Genomic DNA, 12834 nt, shown 5'->3' with positions numbered 1-12834 from the left:
CGTGACCATAAACGGTTCGATTAGAACATACTAGGAGATTCAGGAAAACATGGAGAATCCTAGTAGAAAGGGGCAGATGTACTAAGAACTGGTCACAAATTACTGCTCTCAATTTGTATTTTTGCAACCATTGTGGTAATTCATGAACCAACCTATTTGGTTCACAAATTACTGATTCTGATTGGGTCACAATTTGACCTACCTCATGAATATTAATGAGACAAGTAACAATTGCGACCCTCTAGGAAGCACAGCCATCACAGGATAGTTGCCTGCTGAGTTCAGCAGATCACAATGTCTACAATTTATTTTAAATAAAGCATTTTTTGTATACAACCTGTTTTCCTTTGCACATCTGGCTCAAAGTTCTGAAAAGACATTCACTATGTTTGCTACCTCGTGAAACTCCAGTACACACCTCGAACAGTACTATTTTCTGAAGTTTCTGTTATTTCAACATTCTACAGCTGTCATTTTAATTGCATTCAGTTTGTGTTGCACAAAGTCATAGCAATGTGAATGGCTGCAGACATTAGCGACACTACAGTGTTTTACGTAGTAAAAGGATGCATTTGCCAGTTTTTAAACTTTAGAGGCAGGTAAAGCATTCTGTCACAGAGCATCGCCCTGTTAGTCCCTATATTGTGCCCATAATAAGAGGTAGGATCAAACTCACTGGTGCTTTTCAAGCAGCAGCTGAATACTAATAAGAATAACTTCTTTATAAATAGTGCTTCTGAGCAGTCTAAGCACTGTAAATAACAGTTGTTACCATAACCCAATTTAACCGGGCTTAATTCACCTACCACTGAAGGATGTAAGCTGAGTCGAAATCAAGATTACTTATTTGTCAGTGATAAGTGTTTGTTTATTCACTCAGCCATATTGGCAGCTACTAAGGCGTCATATGGTACCAATCAAGTAAAGAGACTGTCTGCCCAATATACGTGACTAGGGTTGCAATGTGGAGAAAATAGTCAGTATAAAGGGAGAAGCCCCCTGCGTCATTCAGTGTCATTCCTATTTATTGGCACAAGCAGTACTCTGTATGGGAAGGTACCTGGGAAAAAATAGGTTAAATCCAAGTCCCGTATAAACAAGGTACTCCTGGGTCAGCTACTAGATGCCTGAAGGCTCGACAGCATGGGGTCCTAGAATGATGCTGAGCTACAAAAGCTGTTGTCACTGGTAAGTAACGTATTTATTCTATACTACCAGACTCCTGAGTTCACTTCGGTTATATCTGGTTCCACACCAAATGAGACAGGCACACATTCTCAACCCATCTTAATTATGTAGCCCAGCAGAGAGAGACAGAAAACTCGAGGGAAAAAAGGGGATTACTTACTACAAGGATAATTTTCCATACCTGCACTACAGCGGTACTCGTGGTTTAAAAGCAAAGTTGGCCACATCTGAGTGGTTCCATGCCTGTTCCAAATGACTTTTTAAAACTACAAGTCACTCAAGCCAGAACATGAATAGTCTTTATTCTTCCTTTCAGATGGATCCTGTACAAAAAGCAGTGATCAGCCACACGTTCGGAGTTCCCTCGCAGCTGAAGAAGAAGCAGTTTATCTCCTGCAATATCTGCCATCTTAGATTCAACTCTTCGGTGAGTGACAGCTCCAGGGCAGCTTGTACCTTAACAGATCCATTGCAGGTGCTAGATCTTCCAGATAGGAAGGCTTTAACAGTTGCTCTAGCAGAAAAACAACGCCCTAAGCATGATCATCCTTAGAAAAATATATTTGTCATTTCTTGCCTGTTGAACATGAAAGCTTTTTCCAGATGCTTCTCCCAAGAAACTAGTGTTACTGGTTATGACATGCCTATGTTTATTTCCGCAAATAATATTATAACAAATCCTTCCGGTTCCTAGATTTTAGGATTAGATGCACTGTATGTGCCCCAAGCTGGCAAACAGAGTTCATCTTCTTTCTGGGGTTCGCAATTGCATTTTTGATTTGCCGAGATAATCACTTTTGAGGGCAAGCATTTTTGTGGCAACTGATCAGTTTGGCACCTGATAAGTCGTTTGGACATATCACAGAATGGTGTGATAGTCTTTGTGCATTCCTGTGCATCACTTTACAAATGGACCAGAAAATGGTTTGTAGGAAGAATGCCTGCTACGCTCTGAAGAGTTCTGCTAGCCTGTGTCAGAAGTCGCAGAGGTTCCCCACTGCTTCATGTGCTGTCCAGGAAGTCTAAAACATCTTTGACTTAAAATTCGTACAGAAACGCTTCCACCAAAGAGGTCCGTAACAAACTTCTTTCATAAAAAGGGGTGTGTGAAATGTGCATAATTTGCTTCGGAGTAACTACTTGAAACTTAAGGAAAATTGCATAAATCATGTAAAATTACGCAAAATGCAAATCCGTTTTGCAATAAAAACTATACCACAAATCACGTAAGTGGCACGACAATTGCCACTCATGTTCTGGTTGCTTGTGTTAAAAGGCAAATGATGTTGCACATTCCCTGACAGTTCTAGTGTCATCCATTTGGGCTAAAAACAACTTTGTTATAAAATCTGCAATTTATTCGGCAAATTGTGCTGCAAGTGCAGTAAATCCATAATTATGCTGTAAATGCTGCAGCCATGGGAACATATAAATCCACTAGCCCTCACCATTGTCCGTTGTTTCAACAACAGTTTATTCATAAAAGGTAACACAAGCTAAACATTCTGATTTCAAATAGTGCCCATTGTAAGCTACACTTATAAGATAAGTGTTTTTTCAAACTAAATACCCCAAAATAAGCTTAAATAAAAATATATATTAACGTATAATATGGCCCTACAATACCACTTTGAGGTTCTGGTGACATTTCCAAACCATTCAGCCTTGCATCTTATGATGTAGGAATCCCTATTGAACCATATCTCATATTACAAGGTAAACTGTTATGTAGATGTGTGTGTATATATATATACACACACATCTACATAACAGTTTACCTTGTAATATGAGATATGGTTCAGATATGGTAACATCATAAATCGCGAGGCTAAGGGGTATTTAAAGGTCACAATGAACCCAGAGATAGCAATAGTAGATCATAAACCACATTAGCTGCTATCTATTATGATACTGCATCTTTATTTTGGGGTAGTCAACTTGAAAAAGCAGTTTTCTTCATAGTGCAACTTACAGTGGGTACTGATAGGATGATAGTGTTTTTAAATGTTAACTACTGCTTCACACGCTAAAGTATCAGTGTATTGACTTTTCCGTGGGTTAGGTTGAAACCGTCAAATAGGCTTCATCATGATCACACCCAAATGGAGCCTAACCTGTGACTGAAACTGTAGAACAGGAGTAACAGTGTTGTACTTGGAGTTCAACTGTAAGAAAGCTAAGTGAGTTAATGTGTTTGGCCTGCATTAGAAAAGAGTGTACATCTAAAGGTCATAGGTTCGATTCCCAGTGGCTACATTTTTTCTCTTTCGAGACCCCTAAAATTACTGCTATTGAGTTGGGCAATGATTGGTCTGGTCACATCTACTATCCAAGCATGAAAACGTCACCAGGTTATATAAAAGAACAGTTGTTTTATTGGACAGATGAGAAATAATGACTGCTATTTTTTAGTAATTCTGATACCACACTGACCCACGATCAGAGCCATCTTAAGAATTTATAGGGGCATTTGCAGACATTGGTGATGGATATTTGTAACTGCAGATTCCTCACCTCAGAATACTTTCCAGGTGCCAGACTGGATTGGGAAAAATGTTCTGTAGCAATGCTACTGTGCACTGCTAGGTGGAGTAGTGTGGATCTGCATTGCTTCTATATCACCCAAAAGGGTGGAAGCGGAACTGTATTAACACCACCCCTGGCTGTAGATAGCGTGAGTTGCCCTAAAGTATTTTGCCATCCTGCTTGGCAAACCTCATAGTTCGCACTGTTGTGAGGCCATGCAATAGGACTTTTGCAGCGGGCATGGCAGTGGCACCCCAAAGGCAAGCCCATCAGTGTGTGTCTGTGCCTTAGCTGCTCCCAGCACCTCCTCCTTCTCACTCAAAGCCACAGTGCTATCTACTCCTTGGCCCAAAAAATCCTCAATCTGAATACTTCATGTGAATGCTCTAGTCCTCCACACAGCCTTATGCTTTTTGGACCGTCCTCTTGCCTCCATTGCGAGCGTTCTTTTCATATCTGCACCCCACCTAGGTCAACACACAATGATAATGATAATGACATTAACATAAACGCTTTTCACTACTACTTTCTAAATGTTTGCTCCCTGCCCAAGTACAGTATCAGTCTCTGACTTTGACGCTTCACATCATTTGAAGGAGATATAATCCCACTTACTTCCTCCAACAAGGTACCTTACCACCCTTCTGGCCCCGCCCCTAACTTTGCATTATACCTTTTCAAGGCCCTTGCCATGGATATCCTTAGTTTGGCCATCTTTACTGGAGATCGGCGATTTCAGTTTCCATGCTGACTCAGAATCCAAATTCTTTCACTTGCAGGACTGTTTAGCTGACCTCACTCAGCAGGTTACAGCCTGTACCCATACTGCTGTACACATGATCAACTTTTTTCTAACTTTTCCTCATTGACTACCACCAGCCCTATTCCTGTAGACTGAACAGATTATTAAACCATAAATTTTGAATTTCCTTTAGCCCCACAGCACCAGCTTGCTCATTCCAAAACCACCCCGGCCGACCTTGGCACAAACTTAGCTGAGCTGAGAAAAATCTCCCACATTGCTCAATTCCAATCTCCCACACCCCTTCCTCAACTATAGAAAACCTTGCCCACCGCAGGAATGAAGGGGCCATGTACAACTCTCATTCTTCACCCTGGTAGTCCCCTACACTTATGATAAGAAAAAGTGCAAAAAACCTAAATGCATAGCATTTTTCAGCAAAATCACCCCCAAAAAAATTGGACTCAGTCATATCCTATCACAAGCAGATTAAGCTAGCCAGGGCTCAATTCTACACAGATAGAACTCAAACTGAACCCGCCTCAAGCAAAGTAACTTTGTCAAGTGCCTATTCATACCTACTTCCCTCGTTAAACGAGTTAGCCATTTACAAGAATTTTGCGATAACTTTGCAAAATAAATCCACAGCAAAATAGATGTGATCTACACCAACTTCGCCCCCCATCTTCCTTCCTGCTATGTCAAATAGTATTTCTAGAATACAACCTGAGCCGCTAAAAGAGAAGGTATAAGTGTATCTCGATGTTAGTTGGTCTCCCTGTAGATCTCCAGTTGCTGAGCCGATTCTACAGTTGGTCCCGAGACCTCTGAAATGTAGATTTTCCTAGTTTTTAATGACGGAAAGTCTTAATTTTATTAAAGACACGGAGGCGGGTATTATGCGTTCTTTTCTTGCTTTAATTTTGACAGCAGCAAGTGAAAAACTACAAATCCCATGAGTGCAGAAGAAATCTGCCAATGAGAAGCATTCTGAAGTACATAAACGATAACCAATGAACATGGGTGTATGGCATTATGACGTAACTGGACTGTAAGCAGCCCTCTTTTCTTGCGCTAAAACATTTCAGCTAGTACGAAATAAAGGAACAATAGAAGCCAAAATGAGAACAGCCATAATAAACGATAACAACTCTGAGCAAAAGTTCATAAGTCCAGGAAACTGATGGTGAAGAGAAGCACAATGATGATCCGCCAGGCAGAGAAGAGGATAAGGAGATATGGAAGACGTTGAAGGGATATCCACATCATGACTGTAGAGTTTAGGTAGCAGGTTGGACAGACGATGCTGACACTAAGAGGGTGGGAAAGAAAAAATAAACAATAGTTTCTACATAAGGGTGGGATAATACTCGCCTCCGTGTCTTTAATAAAATTAAGACTTTCCGTCATTAAAAACTAGGAAAATCTACATTTTATGACAAGACCGGAGGCTCCTATTATGCGAGTTTAAAGCAAATTAATGACATTTGAAGACACATTATCTACTGGTTTACAATAGAATACTCTAAAAACATTGTCATTAGACCAATCTGCAGATCTAAGAATGTCCTCAAGGCGGGAACCCGTCCAAAAAGCTTTGGACGCCATCGCACCTCTGGAAGAGTGAGCCCCAAAAATAGAAGTGTCAATACCGGCCAAGGACATAATCCATTTAACCCAGCGAGCCTAAGTGGGTGACGACACCGGTTTATGAGGTTTCCTGAAGGAGATAAGCAATTGATGTGTTGAGGACGTTCTTAGATGAGCAGTCATAAGTTCATAAGCTTTTAAACATTGTGCAACACATAATTTAGGATGATCAGAAAAATATGGATAAAAAACGGACTGTAAATTTGTTTTAGTTCTACGAGACACAGTAAATGCTACACCAGACGGAGTAAACTGTCTTGCGGATATATCTAAGGCTTTGACATCAGAAACTCGTTTGATAGAAACAAGACACAATAACATGGTGAGTTTAGCAGACAACATCTTCAAAGAAAGGGAGGAATTATCAGGCCATGAGAGAAAAAAATGTAGAACAACATTAACATCCCATAAAAATCTGTATTTAGGTAATGGAGGATTGGCAAACTTTACTCCCTTCAAAAGACGACAAATAAGTGGGTGTTCGCCCACAGGCTTTCCGTTGACGAAGTTGTGATGAGAAGAAATGGCTGATCTGTATAGATTAATAGTACGATATGCTTTGCCCTTACTGGCTTCAGCGGCGAGGAAATTTACTATAAAGGAGACATCTGTTGAAAGGGAATCAATGTGTTTTCCCAAACACCAGCTGTGCCATAAAGCCCAAGCTGATTTGTAAGCTTTCGATGTTCCAGGAGCCCAGGATTGTCTGATGTATTCTGAAGCTTGTGCCGAAATGAGAGGGAAACTTCGGGAACCCCAGAAATTTTCCATGCAGAAAGGGACAGGACGTTGTCGAGGATGAGGTTGTGGGGACGTTGCATGGGATCTAAAAGGAGGTCCGGGAAAGAGGGAATGAGAAAGGGAAAGTCTGTAGTTAATTCCAGAAGGGTTGGAAACCAAATCTGAGATTGCCAGAAAGGTGCAATGAGAATTAGAGTAGCTTGCTGACGTCGGACTTGGGCTAACACCCTGCTGATCATGACGAAAGGAGGAAAAGCGTATGAGAGGAACTTGGACCAATCTTGGAGGAATGCATCCGAAGCCAGGGCCAAAGGATCCAGACGCCAACTGAAAAATTGGGGAAGTTGTGAGTTGAGACGGGACGCGAACAAGTCGATCGTCATGGGTCCCCATTTGTTTTTAAGGAAACAAAAGATCGAGGGATGTAGCATCCAATCGCTCGAGTCGTGGAGATGACGTGAGTGCCAATCGGCGACCGCATTGAGAGTTCCCGGAAGGTATTCTGCATGAACCGAAATTTGGTTTGTAAGGCAAAATTCCCAAAAGCTCTTTGCTAATTCTGCTAGAGGTTTGGATCTTGTTCCTCCAAGATGGTTTATGTAGCGGACCGCAGAAATATTGTCCATTCTGAGAAGAATAGCGCAACAGACCCTGTTTTTTGCAAGGCTTCTGATTGCAAAGGAGCCTGCAAGCATCTCTAAACAGTTGATATGCAATTTGGACTCCTCTAACGACCATAAACCTCCAGTCGAGATTGAGCCACAGTGGGCCCCCCAGCCTGTTAGGCTTGCATCTGACTCTAATACAAGATCTGGGGCTGATGGAAAAATAGCTCTCCCGTTCCAAGCATCTAAATGGTCTGTCCACCATTGAAGCTCTGTACGGGAATCGTAATCTAGAGGAATAACATCCGCGTAGGAAAGCTCTTTGCGGAGATGCTGAATTTTTAGACGTTGAAGAGCCCGGTAATGCAAGGGACCTGGAAATATGGCCTGTATGGAAGAGGATAGGAGCCCGACGATACGAGCGAGAGATCTTAGGGAGATAAATGAATGGCGTAAAACTTGAAGAATCTCTGACTTTATAGACTTTATTTTTGCAGAGGGGAGAAATAGATTGGCCGAAACTGAGTTTATGAGAAAACCTAAGAATTGTATGTTTTGGGAAGGGAGAAGAAGAGACTTTTCCTTGTTGATAATGAATCCCAAGTCCGATAGGAGAGAACATGTTAGATTGAGGTGCGTATTGAGCAAGTGTGGTGATTGACTCATGATGAGAATATCGTCTAGGTAAATGAGGAGCCTCACGCCCTGAGCTCTGAGATGAGCCACCACTGGCTTTAAGAGTTTGGTGAAGCACCATGGAGCTGAGGACAGACCGAAAGGAAGAGATGTAAAGTGGAAGAATTGATCGAGCCATTGGAATTGGAGAAACTTTCTGTGATCTGGATGTATCAGGACGACTAAGTAAGCGTCTTGTAGGTCCAGGCGAACAATCCAATCATTCTTCAATAGTGAGTCTCTGAGATGGAGAATCGTTTCCATCTTGAAGTGGCGGTAAACCACAAACTGATTGAAAAACTTGAGGTTGATAACCGGTCGCATCTTCTTGTTCTTCTTTTGGACCAGGAAAATGGAGCTGATGAAACCTGTGATCTGGATGAGTGAGAGCAATAGCTTGTTTCTGGAGAAGGGACTGAACCTCCGAAGAAATAAGAGCGGACATGTCTGTAGAAAAATGAGGAAGCGGAGGGGCGATGTATTGTATTGGAATTGAATAAAACTCTATCATATAACCCTGAACCGTGCTTAACACCCAAGGATCTGAGGTGATCAATAGCCAATTTGGAAGAAAATGACGAATCCGGCCGCCCACGGGAACATGAGAAAGAAACAGATTTACCTGTTTGATTGGTATTTCTGGTATTCTTGAATCCTCTGGATCGAAATCCTCTGGATCTTTGCGGGTAAAACTGAGGTCTAAATTCTTGGTATCCTGCGTTGAGGTTGCCACGGGAACCTTGATTGTAGTAGGAGCGGCCGGCAAAGCGGCTCCTTCCTCTGCCGGACCTGACAAAAACCCGCTGATGAAACACTTTCTTTAAAGACTGTTGAGCCTTATCAAGCGATGTGAAGGTAGCAACGTATTTACCTATTTCTTTAATAAAATTCTCGCCGAATAAAAAACCTTCTGTTTTAGCCTGGGTTTGGAGAGAGGAGAGATGAACCAATTTGGAATCTAGTTTAAGGAGAATGCCCTTGCGTCTTTCCTGAGAAATAGCGGAATTAGAGTTTCCCAGAAGACAGAACGATCTCTGGACCCATAATGACAGTTCTTCGGGATCGATAAAAGACCCATCAATCCTGGCGGATTCAGCCATGTCAAAAATCCGGGTAAGAGGACCAATAACATCTAGAAGTTTATCCTGGCAGGAGGACCAGGCTTTGTCGATTCCTTTTCTAGGATCTTTGCCAAATTTGGAAAAGAATGTTAGAATGGGTTGATCTAAAACCGGGGTAGTGGAAGACTTGTGCACCAAAACGGGACGGGGGCACTCGGATCTGAGCTTAGCTCGAGTTTGTTTATCCAATGAGCTAAATAACTTGGCTGAAACATAATCTCCGACATGAGTTGCTGGACACCATTCCGTGGAATTAGGATGTAAAATAAAGGAGGGGTTAAACATAGGTACGCCTTCGCAATCTAAAAGAGGGTTGGAGGTTTCTGATGGATACAACTACCTGTGGATTCCTCACCTCATGAATACTCCCATGGCGCCAGCATTCGACGGAAATCTTCTTACTAGTCTCTGCACGTCGACGAGGACGTCACTGTCTCGCACGCGATGCCGTCTGACGTCATACAGGCAATAAGAGGTCCTCGACGACGTGCAGACGTCAGTTCCCTTTTTTCCGTGCATTCGAAACGGTTATCTTCGAGGGAGCAACTGTTACTCTTGCGGTTACAGTGTATATCTTGCTGCGTACTCTTTCTCTGTGGAAATAATGTCGCAGAGAAAGTCTGGATTTAAGCCTTGTCGTGAGTGTGGAGGCAAGATGTCGGTGACGGATCCTCATTCCGATTGCCTTTGGTGTTTGAGCTCCGACCACGACGTCTCGACTTGTGATTCATGTCAGCACATGAATCCGAAGGCCCTTAAAGAACGCGAGGTGAAGCTGTTTATGGCCAAGTCAAAGGAGAAGCATCACAAGAAAAAGTCTTCTCCAAGACATCGGCGTCATCGAGACTCCCGGCGCCGTAGAGAATCTCGGCGTCATTCAAGGGAGGCTCGTTCCAGGTCTCCGGATCGGCGCCGAAGGACATGGGAGGTCAGCCCCACGGTGACGCCGCATCCTTCGACGCCGTTGCCCTTTCCGGCGTCTCCAACTTCGCCTGGACAGGCGTCGGTGATTGAGGTATTGGAGCCTCAAGTGTTTTCTCCGGCGCAGACGCCGAGGCCGGCGTCGGGGTCGCCTCCGAGTCAGGCACCCCAGTATCCGGCTTTTCCCACCCCTGGAGCCGATAGTTCCGCATTCTTGAATGCGATGTATGCCATCTTCCAACAGATGGCTCCAGGGGGTGCTCCGGCTGGGCCTTTGGCCTTTTCTTTGGGTGATCCTGCGCCTCTTCGGCCAGCACCCTTTATGCCCTTTCTCCCGTTTGGGAACGTGGGCTCGGCGCCAGTGTCGGCGCCGGTGGCCGCTCCGGTGGCTTCGGAAGGATTGGCCCCAGGGATTTCCATCCCGTCGACGTCGAGATTTCGGCCTGTGACTCCGGTGGGTCCATCCGTTTCAACTGCTCTTCAGTCGGCGCCGAAGTTACCTGTGGCGCCGGATGCGGCGTCGGTGGCTTCGGAAGATCGGCGCCGATCTCCGACTTCGGCGGAGGTATTGTCGACTCCGCGGATTGAGCAACGACTGCATTCAAGGAGGCGTGCTCTCCGGGTACTAGAAGAGCAGGAGTACCAACGAGCCCTAGAGGAAGGAGAGCTAGAGGACTCGGGTGATGGGCTGCGTGGACTGGAGTCGGCCAGTGGGCTGGACACTTCCCCTGAGTGGGACCTTTCGTCCCCGGGGGAATATACCGAGGAAGCTGCTTCTTTTCATACAGTGGTACGGAAGGCAGCTAGTTTTTTGGACCTGCCTTTGCCGGTGGTGGAGGCGAAACAAAACCTTTTGACAGAGGTGTTGCATCCGGCCTCAGCCGCGGCGGAGCCTCTATTACCTTTTAATGACGCTCTGCTGGATCCGGTTTTAGAGGTGTGGAAGAAGCCGGCATCTTCCCCAGCAGTTCACAGAGCCGTGGCCAGGAGGTATCGGACGGCTCCAACTGATCCTGGTTTCCTATCTAGGCACCCTACGCCGGAGAGCTTGGTTGTGCAGGCCTCCTGTTCGTCCAAGTCAGCGCCTGGTTCTTTTCCGACGGTGCCTGGGGACAGAGATTCAAAAAAGCTGGAGGCGCAGTCGAAGAAGATTTTTTCATCCTGCAGTCTGGCATTAAAAGCCACCAATGCAACCTGTATCCTGGGGAGGTATATTCATGCTCTGATGGATGACATCTCCTCTTCGTTTACAGAGCTTCCCCAGGGTCTTTTGGATCTTGTCTCTGATGCCCAGGCTGCTGCGACCCAAATTATCCAGACGGGACTGGATACCACCGACTCGGTAGCCAGAGCAATGGGCACAACTGTGGTGGAAAGGAGACAGGCCTGGCTCCGTAACTCGGGCTTTTCGGCAGATGTACAGTCCACATTGTTGGATCTCCCGTTTGATGGGGACAAACTGTTTGGGGCTAAGGCTGATTCGGCCTTGGAACGGTTTAAGGAGAGCAGGGCCACAGCTAAGTCGTTGGGACTCCAAGCTCCTTCTTCCACGGCCTCTTCCAGATTCTTCAGGAGGTTTCGTGGATTTGGGCTTGGTTCTTCCTCCTCTTCCTTTCGGGGAAGATATCAGCAACCTGCCTCTTCCCATCCCTATAGATCTTTTAGGGGGAGGGGTAGGGTCCGCACCAGGGGAGCTTCTCAGCAGCACTCTGCCTCTTCCTCATCCTCTGGCGGGGTGCAGCAGGGGAAGCAGCCTTAGGCTTCCACCATTTCCCACTCACTCCTCTCCTGTAGGGGGAAGATTACAGCATTTTCTCACCAAATGGGAGACTGTTACGTCGGACACTTGGGTTCTCAGTGTTGTGGGAAAAGGCTACACCCTTCCCTTTCGGGAGTTTCCGCCCCTCATCCCGCCCCGCCCTTCGTATTGTTCACAAGAACATCTCCTGTTGCTAGAACAGGAGGTAGAAGTCCTCCTTTTAAAGGGCGCGGTGGAGTTGGTCCCGGAGCAGGAAAGGGGTCAAGGAGTTTACTCAAGGTATTTCCTGATTCCCAAGAAGGATGGTCGTTTGAGACCAATTCTGGACCTGAGGATCTTGAATTGGTTCCTCAAGCAGGAAAAGTTCAAGATGCTGACCCTAGCACAGGTGCTTTTGGCGTTGAACATGGAAGACTGGATGGTGTCTGTCGACTTGCAGGATGCTTACTTTCATATCCCGATACTCAAGTCACACAGGAAGTATCTCCGGTTTGTGGTGGGATCGCAACACTACCAGTTTGCGGTCCTTCCGTTTGGTCTTACTTCAGCACCTCGAGTCTTCACGAAGGTGATGTCGGTGGTTGCGGCAGAGCTCAGAAGGAAGGGGATAGCAGTATTCCCTTACTTGGACGATTGGTTGATCAAAGCCAAGTCCCCGGAGCTTGTGTTGCGTCATCTGCAGTCAACAACCCAGTTGTTGTTTGACCTGGGCTTTTCGGTGAACGAGCCCAAATCTCACCTAGAGCCCTCTCATCGCCTCCTGTTCATAGGGGCAGTACTGGATACAACATTGGGTCGGGCCTTTCCTCCGCCTCAGCGGATTCAAGATATTCAGGATTTGGTTCCAATGTTTCGAAATGGAGCGGTAGTTCCAGTCCTCAAGGTCCTTCGTCTGCTCGGTCTTTT

The 12834-nt window shown here is 45.1% G+C and overlaps 1 protein-coding gene across 2 annotated transcripts in view; it reads left to right on the top strand.

Annotated features, from left to right (window-relative positions):
- ZNF385C (zinc finger protein 385C) overlaps positions 1-12834 on the top strand; it is a 598456-nt gene that overhangs the window by 511754 nt on the left and 73868 nt on the right. For both annotated transcript variants that reach the window (XM_069237673.1, XM_069237674.1), the window contains exon 3: positions 1505-1615. In XM_069237673.1, the coding sequence (XP_069093774.1) occupies positions 1505-1615 (111 nt within the window). The remainder of the gene's footprint in view (positions 1-1504; positions 1616-12834) is intronic.

The sequence above is a fragment of the Pleurodeles waltl genome, chromosome 6 (assembly GCF_031143425.1).
Source record: "Pleurodeles waltl isolate 20211129_DDA chromosome 6, aPleWal1.hap1.20221129, whole genome shotgun sequence".
Classification (NCBI taxonomy): Eukaryota; Metazoa; Chordata; class Amphibia; order Caudata; family Salamandridae; genus Pleurodeles; species Pleurodeles waltl.
This window is presented reverse-complemented; position numbering and strand designations above follow the sequence as displayed.